The sequence below is a fragment of the Hypanus sabinus genome, chromosome 6 (genome assembly GCF_030144855.1).
Source record: "Hypanus sabinus isolate sHypSab1 chromosome 6, sHypSab1.hap1, whole genome shotgun sequence".
Classification (NCBI taxonomy): domain Eukaryota; kingdom Metazoa; phylum Chordata; class Chondrichthyes; order Myliobatiformes; family Dasyatidae; genus Hypanus; species Hypanus sabinus.
This window is the reverse complement of record NC_082711.1, coordinates 8542075-8556428: the sequence shown is the minus strand read 5'-3', so window position 1 is coordinate 8556428 and position 14354 is coordinate 8542075. Positions and strand designations below refer to the sequence as shown.

At 43.5% G+C, this 14354-nt stretch overlaps 1 protein-coding gene across 4 annotated transcripts in view; it reads left to right on the top strand.

Annotated features, from left to right (window-relative positions):
* slc52a2 (solute carrier family 52 member 2) overlaps positions 1-14354 on the top strand; it is a 51507-nt gene that overhangs the window by 29398 nt on the left and 7755 nt on the right. For 3 of the 4 annotated variants that reach the window (XM_059971661.1, XM_059971659.1, XM_059971660.1), the window contains exon 2: positions 6686-6823. In XM_059971661.1, the coding sequence (XP_059827644.1) occupies positions 6694-6823 (130 nt within the window). In that variant the 5' untranslated portion in view covers positions 6686-6693. Of the gene's footprint in view, positions 1-2427; positions 2498-6685; positions 6824-14354 lie in introns of those variants that run through there. The other variant, XM_059971658.1, reaches the window with a different exon arrangement.

The following is a 14354-nucleotide window of genomic DNA, read 5'->3' as shown; positions in this document are numbered from 1 at the left end:
GTCAACCGGTGCAGCGACCTTGTGGGATGTATGGATTTGAACCCCAAGGTCCCATTGTTCATCCACACTCTTAAGTAACTGACCATTAATCCTGTACTCAGTCTTCTGGTTTGTCCTTCCAAAATGCATCACCTCACACTTGTCTGGATTGAACTCCATCTGCCATTTTTCTGCCCAACTCTGCAGCCTGTCAATATCCTCTTGTAATCTTTGACAACCTACAGCTTCATCCACAACTCCTCCAATCTTCGTGTCATCCGCAAACTTACCCATCTTTCCACCTCTCCATCCAGGTCATTTATAAAAATCACAATTAGCAGGGATCCCAGGACAGATCCCTGCGGCACTCCACTAGTCACCAACCTACAGGCAGAATACTTTCCTTCCACAACCACCCTCCGTTTTCTTCCTTTAAGCCAATTTTTTATCCAAACAGCCAAGGTCCATTTATCCCATGCCTCATGACTTTCTGGATGAGTCTCTCATGAGGGACATTGTCAAGTGCTTTGCTGAAGTCCATGTAGACTACATCCCTCATCAATTTCTTTTGTTACCTCTTCAAAAAACTCAATCAAGCTTGTGAGGTACGATCTTCCCTTCACAAAGCCATGTTGACTATCCATGAGTAGACTGTACTTCTCCAAATGCTCATAGATCCTATCCTTAATCCTTTCCAGTAGTTTTGCAGACCACTGACATAAGACTCACCGGTCTATAGTTCCCAGGTTTCTCCCTATTACCTTTTTTAAACAAGGGAACTACACTTGCCATTCTCCAGTTCTCTGGCACTTCCCCTGCAGCCAAAGAAGATTCAAAGATCATAGCTAATGCTCCTGCGATCTCTTCTCAATTCCCATAACAACCTGGGGTGTATCATATCCGGCCCTGGGGATTTATCAATCTTAAAATTTTTAAGAAGATCCAGCACTTCTTCCTTATTCTCCACATTGTCCAGCACACAGGCCCGCTCTACTTCAACCTCATCCTGATCAAGATCCTTTTCACTTGTGAATACTGAAGCACCTCCCACCTCCAGGCACATGTTGCCCTGTTTACACTTTAGCAGTCCCACCTTCGTTCTCGTCATCCTCCTATTCTTCACATACGCATAGAATGCCTTGGGGTTCTCCTTAATTCTACATGCCAAGGCCTTCTCATGCCCCCTTCGAGCTCTCCTAAGTCCTTTCTATAGCTCCTTCCTGGCTACCCTATATTTCTCATAAACCCCTCCTACTTCCTGCTTCTTATATCTAACATATGCTTCCTTTTTCCTCTTGACGAGTTGCCTCACATGTTTCGTCAGCCACGGCTCCCTTTTCCTACCATTTTTTCCTTGCCTCAGTGGGACAAACCTATCCTGAACCCAGCTCAAGTGGTCCCTAAACTTCTCCCACATTACTTCTGTGCTTTCTCCTTTAAACATCTGTTTCCAATTTACTCTCGCCAGTTCCTGCCTCATCCCTTCAAAGTTAGCCCTTCCCTAGTTAAGCACTTTACCATTTTATCTGATTTTATCCCTTTCCATAGCTATGCTGAAGCTAAGGGAGTTGTGGTCACTCTCACCAAAGTGCTCCCCCACCAAGAGGTCTGTCACCTGACCAGGTTCATTACCCAGAACTAGATCTAGTATAGTCTTGCCTCTCGTTGGCCTGTCCACATACTGTCAGGAATCCTTCTTGAACACACCTGACAAATTCAGCCCCATCTATCCCCCTTGCACTCAGACCCAAAAGAGGTCCCAATGATCCAGAAATCTGAATCCCTCCCCCTGCTCCAATCCCTCAGCTGTGCATTTATCCTCCACCTCATTCTATTCCTATTCACACTGTTGCGTGGCACAGACAGTAATCTAGAGATTACTACCTTTTGAGGTCCTGCTTTTCAACTTCCTTCCTAACTCCCTGTAGTCTTCTTTCAGGACCTCTTCCCTTTTCCTACCTATGTCATTTGTGGAGTATTACCTGGAGTATTGTGTGCAGTTTTGGGCTCCTTGTTTTAGAAAGGATATACTGACATTTGAGAGGGTTCAGAGAAGATTCACGGGAATGATTCCAGGAATGAAAGGGTTACTGTATGAGAAACATCTAGCCGCTCTTGGGCTGTATTCCTTCGAGTTCAGGCGAATGAGGGGGGATCTCATAGAAACATTCTGAATGTTAAAAGGCCTAAACAGATTAGATATAGCAAAGTTATTTCCCATGGTAGGGGAGTCTAGGACAAGAGAGCATGACTTCAGATTTGAAGGACCTCCATTTAGAACAGATGTGGAGAAATTACTTTAGAGGGTGGTAATTTGTTGCCATGAGTGTCTGTGGAGGCCAAGTCATTGGGTGCATTTAAGGTAGAGATAGATAGGTTCTTGAATAGCCAGGGCATCAAAGGGTACAGGGAGAAGGCAAGGGAGTGGGGATGACTGGAAGAATTGGATCAGCCAACGATTGAATGGTGGAGCAGACTCTATGGGCTGAATGGCCTACTTCTGCTCCTATATCTTATGGTATACTTGATGTCAATCATCTGGAATACATTTTATTTGTAAATTTGTAGTAATATTACTTTGTGTGTGGTGTGTACATGAACTGTGTTGTGCACCTTGTTCCAGAGGAATGTTGTTTCATTTGGCAGTATACATGTATATGGTTGAATGACAGTAAATTTGAAATTGCTGGCGCTTGGCCAAGTGGCTAAGGCGTTGGTCTAGTGATCTGAAGGTCACTGGTTTGAGTCTCGGCTGAGGCAGTGTGTTGTGTCCTTGAGCAAGGCACTTAACCACACATTGCTCTGCGACAACGCCGGTGCCAAGCTGTATCGGCCTAGTGCCCTTCCCTTGGACAACATCAGTGGTGTGCAGAGGGGAGACTTGCAGCATGGGCAACTGCTGGTCAACATTGAAACCTTGCCCAGGCCTCAGTCAACATCAAAAATTGATGGACAGCCGAAGAAAGGAAAGGAAACTTGAAATTAAAAAATTCATGGGATTTGGACAGTAAATCCCTAAAACTGGGTGTTCTGTATCATGTGAAAGTTGTCACATACACTGGTGCAATAAAATCTTACAGCTGCAACATAGACATGCAACATCAGATAAGCAGCATTCACAAGAAAAGCATAACTTAAACAAATTAAATGTTTTATAAGAGCACAACTAGAAAAGTAAATCCATTTTGATTCAAAGTGCTCAGTGATGCTGAACTGGAGTGATTAGTGTTGAAGAACCAAGTGGTTGAAGGAAAGTAGCAGTTCTTAAACCTGATAGTGTGCTTCGGACTTCTGCATCTGCCTGTTGGTAGTTGTGGGAAGAGAACTTGGCCCAGATGGTGGGGTTCTTTGATGGATGTTGCTTTCCTGAGACAGCGTCACCTGTAGATACACTCAAAGATGGTAAGGGACAAACCTGTGATGTACTGGGCAGAGTCCATTATTCTCTGTAGCTTCTTGCAATCTTTGGATTCCTGTATTGGACTACAGTACAATTAGTCGCTGCTCTTTCAACAAGATATCTGTGGAAGTTTTAGTTTTCGGTGACGAGCAGAAACTCCTCAACCTCTTAAGAAAGCAAAGAAGCTAATGTGTCTTCCTTGTGATTGTATTGGTGTGCTAGGCCCAGCATATATGATGTGTTAACAACATTAAACGTGATAACTCAAAAATTGAACAAAAGCTTGGGAGAAAGGTTCCAGCCTGAAAACGTGACCACGGATGCTGCTTGACCTCTTGCATTTGGTTCTTGTTTATATTTTACACCAACTCAGACTTTCTGCTGATGTGCAGTAGAGAGCATCCTCACATGCTGCATCACATCACAATATGTGAGCTGCTTGCTGACAGACAGGAAGGCTCTACTACAGGTAGTCAAAACTTCCCAACCCATCACCGCCTCCAGTCTACCTGTCATCAGGGACATGTATACAGAAAGGTGCCACAAAGGGTTCAGCTTAACATTGTGAAGATCCCCATCCACCCTGTTGATAGACTGTTTGACCCACTCCCTTTGGGGTGAGACTACGTGGCATCCACGCCAGGACCACCAGACTCAGAGTTACTTTCCCCAAGCAGTAAGGCTGATCAACACCTCCACCCACAAACCCACCCCTCCACACCCCCAACCACCACTACTTTATCATTTTCGGTCAGAGTCACCTCATGTACAGACATTCCTGTGGCTAGCATCACTTAATGGACATGCAATTAATCTATGTATATTTATTGTATTTTTTATTGAATTATTTATCTTATTGTGTTTAATTTTGTGCTGCATCGGGTCTGGTGTAACAATTATTCCATTCTCCTTTACACTTGTGTGCTAGGAATAACATTAAACAGTCTTGAATCTTTTATCTATGGACAGACAGAGTGGTGAATATTAAAATAGTGAGCCTTGCAACAGTAGATGTGATATCTAACCAATGGGGTACTTGGATTTTGCTCTGTAGGTTCCTGTTACTTTCTCTCCCCCTCCCACCCCACAAACCAAGGATACAACCTTCGTGCTTCCACATTACTGAACCCCCTTACCCCTTGCCCGTGAGTCTCCTCTATGTAGTCTTCACAGGCTTGGATCTCTGGAAAGACCATCATTGGTAGGGCACCAGCAACGGTGCCCCATCCAAGGGCAATTGAGAGCTGACAAATATTGGTCCTGCTAGGGTTAACTTTGCAGAGGAGGTTTACCAGGATGCTGCCTCAATGAATTTGTGAGGATGTCTTGAGTGAGCTAGGGCATCTTGGAGTGAAGGAGGATGACAAGTGACATGATAGGTGTATAAGATAAGATAGATCACGTCGACAGCCAGAAGCTTTATCCCAGGACAAATGGCTAATATGAGGGGGTATAATTTTTAGGAAAGTATAGGAGGCTGTCAGAGATAGGTGTGTGAAATGAGCTGCCAGGGGTAGTGGTAGAGGCAAAGATGAGGGACTTTAAAAGACTTTTGGGCACATGGATGAAAGAAAAATGAAGGGCTTTGTGGAAGGAAAGGTTAGACTGATGTTGGAATAGGTTAAAAGGTGAGCACAACATCGTGGGCAGAAGAGCCTGTAATGTGCTGTACTGACCTATAACCACTCCTAATGGATAACACTTGGTTTAATTTCTGAGAATTAATTTTGACAATTGTGGGTAATACACAATCTTGGTAATAATGGAAAATGGGGGCCGATTCTATCTTGTCACATCCTGACAATAAATGGTCAATTTATTACCTTAAGCTGGGTGTTGTGCAACTTTTCCCCACAAGAGGGTAGTACATTCATCATTTAAACAATGAGGATTTTTATGTAGAGGCATTAATCTTTAAGTTTTGACCACTTATCAGGCTGGTTATGGAGCTCATCTGATTTATTATTGCTGCTGAGATAGTTCCTTAAGATTGTCATAGCTGGGGGCAGGAGGTGGTAGTGGTGATTAAATGCTCACAGTGGTGTGTGCCTCAAATAGCCTCTGACAAGCAAGTCCAGCTTCTGGTCTTCCTGTGTGGCTTAGCTACTAAACTGGAAGAACCATTTCTACTGAAAAGGGGCAAAGATAGATTACTGGTACCATAACTCCACTTGCTTTGGGCAGATGGGGCTTGTCAGCTGTGGTTGGCAACTCACTCAGGAGAAGGAGTGCTCTGATCTCATACCTGTCTTGTGGCTATAGCCACTCATAGGAAAGGCTTCAGGAGTAAACCCTGAGAGAAATCCAGAGCTGGAGTCCCTAAGACAGTCCTACGTTGAGTTCAACACTGGCAAGTCTGACGACACCCTGGTATCAAAGTGTATTGCTCTCTTTTGCTTCTGTGTGGAGAGGGGGAGCCTGCTGTATGGGCAACAGCTTGCTCTCCATATCGTGCTGCCCTAGTTGGTATCACCTAGACAGCTGGGCACAACGTCCATGGTTGATCCCAACCTACAGAGAACCTCATGGTACTAAAGTACAGTGGAAAAACTGCTTTGCTTACCATCCATATGGATCATTTATCAGAGTATATTGAGGCAGTACAAGGGAACACCGTAACAGAATGTAGAGTTACAGAGAAAATCTATGATGATAGACAAAAAGGTGCAAAGTCATAATGTTGTGAGCTTGCGTTCATCTTAATGGACAAGGAAGCTATTTAATAGTCTTGTAGAACTGTGCTTGAACTTGGTGTGTTGTGTGCTTTGGTATTTTCTGCTCAATGGGAGAGAGAAGAGAGAATGGCCAGGGTAGATGGGGCTTCTGTACTGAAGTAGCAAGAAGGGTAAATGAGAGTCCATGGAGGAGAGGCTGGTTTCTGAGCCATGTTCACAGCTGCTAGAGCAGCTGTCACACCATCCAGATAAATTTATTTATCACGTGTACATCAGAACATATAGTGAAATGCATTGCTTGTGTTAATAACCAACACACCTAAGGATGTGCCGGGAGCAGCCCATAAGCATCACCACACATCTTGATGGCAACACAGCATGTCCACAATGATGAACAGAAGAGCAAAACAAGCCCCCTTCCCACCCCACATGCTCTCTATCTCCACAACAACTTTCCGTTTCCTGTCTCTGATTGTCTCATTTTCACCATGGTAGAAAGATTCAGTTTCTTAAGCCTCCTGAGCAGGTGGAGGTGCTGGTAAGCTTTCGTGGTTGTAGTATCTATGTAGCTGAAACACTGAGGTGTATTTTTAAAAAAAAATCACACATGAGAACTGCCTTTTCTTCCCAGATCACAGGATGGCCACGTCTACTGTGAAGGAGTCTGTCCTCACCCACCTACTGGTGGCCATGTTCGGGATGGGGTCATGGCTTGCAGTGAACTCCCTGTGGGTGGAACTTCCAGTGGTGACCAAGAGCCTACCTGAAGGTGAGTGTAGCTGATAGTTCCCCATGTTCCTTCATGGGCTCCCAAGGCCGTTTGCCTTCGGGCTTCCAATTTGACTTCAGTGCAGGCTGCCATAGATGAAGCAAGAGCAATATTTCCCTTGATATCAAAGGGGTACGGTGTTGAGTATGGCACTGAGGATCCTTGACTAAATTAGAAACAATGGGAATCAGGATGGGGCTGAATAGAATCAGTCCTATTATGAGGAAAGATGATTGTAGTGGTTACATTGGTTGTCTGTCACATCCAACAATAAAAGGAGGCCTGTGCTGGACAGTTTTTAAAAATTAGAAAGCTATTGCACTGGGACAGTTCCACGCTCAACCTTGGATGTCTGGGTCCAGTGGTCATCACAAAGCAGGATCTTCCTTGGTTGCAGTGGATGACCATGACTTGTGTGCTTTCTCATGCCCTTTGCTCTTCACAAAGCGTTACAGAAGCACCTTCCTTGGCTACTGGGTTTCACTATAGATCCACCGAAGCGGACTTTGCTTGCTAGGACTGGTATGTCCCTATGGGTGTAGTGGTTGAAGAGTCAGTATCTCAGCTATGGGACAAATCTGCAACAGTTCTGTGGAGTGGTGGGGGGCTGCTGTCCTGGGCTTAAACACATTCAGAGCTTCATCAGTGACCTTCAATTGAAAGGCCAAGGTAGGATGGTCACTGGTGCAAGGTGTTCGTGAACCCTGGACAATAAAGCTGTCCGCATTGATCTTGGTCCAGTGGGTATTGAAATTTGACATCTGGGCTTGTCAATATTTGCAGCTTTCCAATAGAGAAGTCACCAAAAACTTCCAAAACACTTTCCTGAAACAAAAGCAAATAGTTGGAGGTGTTTCATATAGAGTGAGTCTATTTGGCCCATTGAGTCGATACCAGAAATCTCATCCCCTATTCATTTCATAGAACTTGACAGCACTATACGGGGACTTCAGCCCATGATGTTGTGCTGACCTTTTAACTACATTAATGTCAATCCGACCCTTCCTTCCCACATAGCCCACCATTTTTTAACCTTCCATGCACCTATCCAAGTTTCTTAAATGCCCCTAATGTATCTGCCTCGACCACCACCACTGGCCATGCAGTCACCACTCTTTTTAAAAACCTACCTCTGATATCCCCCCATGCATTCTTCCAATCACCTTATAATTATGCCCCTTTGTATTAACCATTTTCTATTGTATTGCTTTATTTTCTCTTGTACGAAAATGAATCTCAGGGTTGTATATGGTGACATAAATGTAGTTTGATAATAAATTTGCTTTGACTTTGTATATCCGCCTAACCTGGAAATGAATTGCTATTCCTTTGCTGTCGTTGTCTCAAAGTCATGGGACATTGTGGTCATACCCACACCTCAAAGACTGGACTGCTGCATGGTTATAAAGCACTGCAGTGCCGAATCAGGCCCTTTGGTCCATTTAGTCCATGCCAAGCTATTCTGCCTACTCCCACTGACTTAAACCATAGCCCTCCTTACCTGTCCAAAGCATGTACTTATCCAAACTTAAATGTGCATCCAGCACTTCTGCTGGCAGTACATTGTACATTCACACCACCCTCTGAGTGAAGTTTCCCTTAAATATTTCACCATTCAATCTTAACTCGTCTCCTCTAGTTCTAGTCTCAAGCAATGTCAGTGGAAAAAGCCGGCTTGCATTTATTTGGAGATGCAATGCAGAGCAGGCCTTTCCAGCCCAACAAGCCGCACTGCCCAGCAGCACACCAATTTAACCCTAGACTAATCAATTAACCCACTAACAGGCACAACTTTGGACTGTGGAATGATATCAGAGCACCTGGAGGAAACTCTCACCCTCAAATGGAGAACTTACAAAATCGTCACAGGTGTTGCTGGAAGTGAGTCTGAACTCCAGAACACAATGCGCTATACTTGTGTGGTGCTATTATGCTACCGTGGTTCCCTATCTACACCCCTCATAGTTTTATATTCTACTATCAGATCTCCCCTCATTCTCCTGCACTTCAGGAAAAACAAAGTCCTAACCTGCTTATTCTTGTAAGTTTTCTCTGCACTCTTTCAATCTTGTATCTCTCCTGTAGGTAGCTGATCAGAACTGCTCAAGCAGATCAAGAAGGCAGCTAATTATTGCCCCCTCAAGGGCAACTAGAAAGTGGGGAACTAAATACTGGCTCAACTTGCGAAGCACTTATCCTTTTGAATGAGAAAGTATTTCCATTGCCTCCCTAAAACCAGATTTTCAACTCTTGTAGTTTACCATCTATAGTTAGTCATAAAAAAACTATAGCACAGAAACAGCCCCATCCAGTCCATGCTGAATCATTGTACGTTGTAGTGAGTGCAGTTGTCCTTGTGGCTTTGTTGTAGGAGCAGGATTGGTGCTGGTGATGCAAAAAAAAATTAAACAAGCTGTTATCCATTGTGGACAATCAGGCACATCCTCTCCATAACCCACTGACTAAACAGCAGAGAACCCTTTCAGCTCTGCTGTCACAAGGATCGTTACAGAAAACCTTTCCTACCAAATGTAATAAGCATATACAACAGTTCATCTGTGCAACAGGAGAACATGTCATAGTACAATCGTCTGTTTTATTATTTCGTATATTATCATTGCACATTGGTAAATTGTGTATGTTATTCTTCCGTGCTTTATTATTTTTCAGCTGAAGGTCATTGCTCTGAATGTGTTTGGGCCAAGGACTGCAGCATCCTGGAACTGATGCAGAGATGTCCCATAGCTGAGTTACTGACCTTTCACCACCACAACTGGTGGACTGAGCAGATGAGATCTAGAATGAGATTTAGTAGCCAGAAAGGTGGCACTGCAACACTTTGTAGAGAGTGAAGGGTGTGACGAAGCATACAAGTCATAGTCATTTACTGCAACCGAAGAAGACCATGGCTTGTGGCGCTTGTTCATACCACTGGACTTGGACTTCTGAGATCTGAAGTGTATGGATCTGCCCCAGTGCAACGTCTTTTCAGATTTAAAACTCTTCCACGCAGGTTTCCTGTCATCATCAAACATGATGAACAACCACCATGTGTATGTAATGGGCCTGGTCATACCCTTCGCTCTCCATGGAGCGTTGCTGAACTGCCTTCCTGGCTGTTGGATCTGGCCAGTCCACCAGAACTGACTTTGCCTGCTGGGACAGGCATTTTCCTATCCCTCTAGGGTATAAGACCCGTTGGCTACCCTCATTTGGTTTAGCCCGCCTGTCAAAGCGGTATACCGGACTGTGGCCACTGTCACAGGCAAGCAACTACTTGGAGCAACAGGTGAGAATTGAGTGCCCGCTGCAGAACAAAGATGAGTGAGCTGCACCAGAATGGACATGACAGGCCCATTCACCAGAGGTGCTACCCCTCTCTGAATACCCCATACACCTCACAGCAGCTGTACAGTGCAATAAATTTAACAAGAAGATAAATTAACACAACAGGAAATATTTTTTTTAAAAATAGGTGGTTTCATGGACTGTTCAGAAATCTAATGGCAAAGGTTAAGTAGCTGTTTTCAAAAAGTTGTGTGTGTCTTGAACCTCCTGTATAATGTCCCTGGTCTTAATAATGAGAAGAGTAGTTGAGAGCTGTGATATGTTGGTGCAACCCATCATATGACACTCAATGGAAAAACATTGAGGACCGGGTACTTCCCATCCCCAATACAAGCAATTTTGGCTGATAACAACCTGCAAAGGTACATAAATACTATTGATAACCCATGGGTGAAATTGACTCTTAAAATATGGAAAACTACTATAAAAGAATATAATCTAGAGGGTGATATTGCAATTCTTAAGTGTTGTTGTATATGACTCGGATTTTACACCGAATAAATTGGATGCTAGATTTAAGGACTGGACAGCTAAAGGAATAACAGTTCTTTGCAACATAATGAAAGAAGAAACACTGTTCAGTTTTGAAATGCTTAAAGAGAAACACTTATAAAAAAACAAGATTTTTATCAATATTTACAGATGTGACAATGTTAATAAGACGCAAGTACGTGCTTGATAGAGCTATTTAGAAAAGCATATAATTCAGATAACGGTAGTAGAATCATTTCAAGCATGTATAAGGGGTTGTCAAATCTTAAAACACATTCGACTTCATACATTAAAACAAAATGGGAGAAGGAAGGAGGGATAATTATACCTGAGGAAGAATGGACAATAATATGGAGGTATCAATGGAAGTGTACCAGTTCACTGAAATGGAGGGAATTTGGATGGAAAAACTTAAGATATTTTATTACACCCTCTCAGAAATCCCATTATGATAGTAACCTCTGTTTGCTGGAGAAATTGTGGAAATCACAATGCAAATCATTATCATATTTTTTTGGGATTGCCCTGTTATCAAAAACTATTGGAGGGGGATGCACAATGCCCTACAAGACATATTTAAATGTGAAATACCCTTTGAGTAAGAACATATATTTTGGATATATACCTTAAGAATGGTTGAAAAGAGATATATATTTAATGAATATACTGTTGGTGGCTGGTAAAAAGACTCTTACTTAGGAAATGGTTATCACAGGAGATCCCAACTTTAAATACATGGATGGAAATTACAATGGACATTTACAAAATGGAGAAGATAGCAGCATCTGTTAATCATAAGCTAGAACAATTTGATTCATACAGGGAAAAATGGCTTAACTACATAATGCCTCATAGGCCTGATTTTATTCTCACAAATCAATGAATATGTTGTAAAAAAAAGATCACTCCCTACTTGTACCTGCATGCATGCTGAGCTTGTTGACTTCATTAACTTTGCCTCCACCTTTCACCCTGCCCTCAAATTTACCTGGTCCATTTCCGACACCTCCCTCACCTTTCTTGATCTTTCTGTCTCCATCTCTGGAGACGGCTTATCTACTGATATCTACTATAAGCCTACAGACTCTCACAGCTACCTGGACTATTCCTCTTCCCACCCTGTCTCTTGCAAAAATGCTATCCCCTTCTCACAATTCCTCCGTCTCCGCCGCATCTGCTCTCAGGATGAGGCTTTTCATTTCAGGATGAAGGAGATGTCTTCCTGTTTTTAAACAAAGGGGCTTCTCTTCTTCCACCATCAACTCTGCTCTCAAACGCATCTCTCCCATTTCCTGCACATCTGCCCTCACCCCATCCACCCGCCACCCCACTCGGGATAGGGTTCCCCTTGTCCTTACCTACCACCCCACCAGCCTTCAGGTCCAACGTATAATTCTCTGTAACTTCTGCCACCTCCAACGGGACCCCACTACCAAGCACATCTCCTTTCTTCCCCCCCCCCCCCTTTTTGCTTTCTGCAGGGATTGCTCCCTATGCGACTCCCTTGTCCACTCGTCCACCCCCCCCATCTCTTCCCACCGATCTCCCTCCTGGCACTTATCCTTGTAAGCAGAACAAGTGCTACACCTGCCCTTACACTTCCTCCCTTATCACCATTCAGGGCCCCAGACAGTCCTTCCAGGTGAGGTGACATTTCACCTGTGGGTCGGCTGGTGTGGTATACTGCGTCAGGTGCTCCCAGTGTGGCCTTTTATATATTGGTGAGACCCGACACAGACTGGGAGACCGTTTCACTGAACACCTATGCTCTGTCTGCCAGAGAAAGCAGGATCTCCCAGTGGCCACACATTTTAATTCCACGTCCCATTCCCATTCTGATATGTCTATCCATGGCCTCCTCTATTGTCAAAATGAATCCAAACTCAGGTTGGAGGAACAACACCTTATATGCCGGCTGGGTAGCCTCCAACCTGATGGCATGAACATTGACTTCACTAACTTCCGTTAATGCCCCTCCTCCCCTTCTTACCCCATCCCTGACATATTTAGTTGTTTGCCTGTTCTCCATTTCCCTCTGGTGCTTCCTCACCCCCTTCTTTCTCCTGAGGCCTCCTGTCCCATGATCCTTTCCCTTCTCCAGCTCTGTATCACTTTCACCAATCACCTTTCCAGCTCTTAGCTTCATCCTTCCCCTTCCGGTCTTCTCCTATCATTTCGCATTTCCCCCTCCCCCACTACTTTCAAATCTCTTAGTATCTCCTTTCAGTTAGTCCTGATGAAGGGTCTCAGCCCGAAACGTCGACAGCGCTTCTCCCTATGGATGTTTTCTGGCCTGCTGTGTTCCACCAACATTTTGTGTGTTTTGTTTGTACATAGTTTTTTCCTTTTGCTTGTTTTTTCTTTCCATTCTTTTCTATAAGTGTATACCTCATAAATACTTTGTGGAGATTTGTGATATATATGTACAATGTCTGAAATACATCTTATGGAAATGTTTTTTGATGATGAAGTTCAATAAAAAATAGATTACAAAAAAAATAATGAGAAGTGTGTCCCACATAGTGAGGGTCTTTAATGATAAATAGCACCACCTTTTGAAGATAAAACATGATAGAATTTTGCCATTCAGCCCATCGACCATTCCATTCTACCATTCCAGCATGGCTAATTTTTTCTCCCTCTCAAACCCATAATCCTGCCTCCTCCCCATAGTTGTAGGTAATCAAGAACCTGTCAACCTCAGCTTTTAATATATTCAATGACTTGGCAATGAGTTTGACAGATTCACCACCATGTAACTAAGATGTCCTTGATAGTGGGGAGGCTAGTGCCTATGATGAAGCCAGCTGAGGCCAACCTTCTGCAGCTTTTTACAATCCTATGCATTGCGGGCTTGTTTTCAAAGGAGGTTTAAGGTGTAGCACTTACTTAGCCCCCAATTGGGGTCATATGAAGTCATGGGAGCAGGTGGTGGATGGTTGTATGAGCAGTTGGTGCTCATCAGAAATTCTGGCTGTGTGACCACTGATGCAAGGTAGATAATCTCTGAAAAGTATTGATGATGGCTGGGGACCCATCTTGTAGAGACACTGCCCAGAAGAAGGCAATGATAAAACACTTATGTAGAAAAGAATTGCCAAGAGCAATCATGGTCATAGACCATGGTCGTCTTAGTCATATGATGATGCATTAGAGCCTCCATACTTGGCAGTGATGCCAGCAGTCACAACAATCTGTCGGAATTTGCTAGAGTAGTGAAAACCAATCTCCCAAACTCTAAATAAAATATTGCTACCAAAGTCTGCCTCTACATAATCCAAACCCTTCCGTGGCCCTGCATATTCATGTCTATCTAAAATCCTTTTGATTACCACTACCCTGTCTATTGGTAGAGGCTGATACATTAGGGGCATTTAAGAAGCTGTCATGTACAGTGGCATGCAAAAGTTTGGGCACCCCTGGTCAAAATTTCTGTTACTGTGAATAGTTAAATGAGTAGAAGATGAACTGATCTCCAAAAGTCAAAGTTAAAGATGTAACATTCTTTTCAACATCTTAAGCAAGATTAATGTATTATTTTTGTTTTGTGCAATTTTTGAGTAGGGGAAAAAAGGAAAGCAGCACTATGCAAATGTTTGGGCACCCCAAGAGATTTGAGCTCTCAGATAACTTTACCAAGTTTTCAGACCGTAAGTAGCTTGTTAGGGCTATGGCTTGTTCACAGTCATTG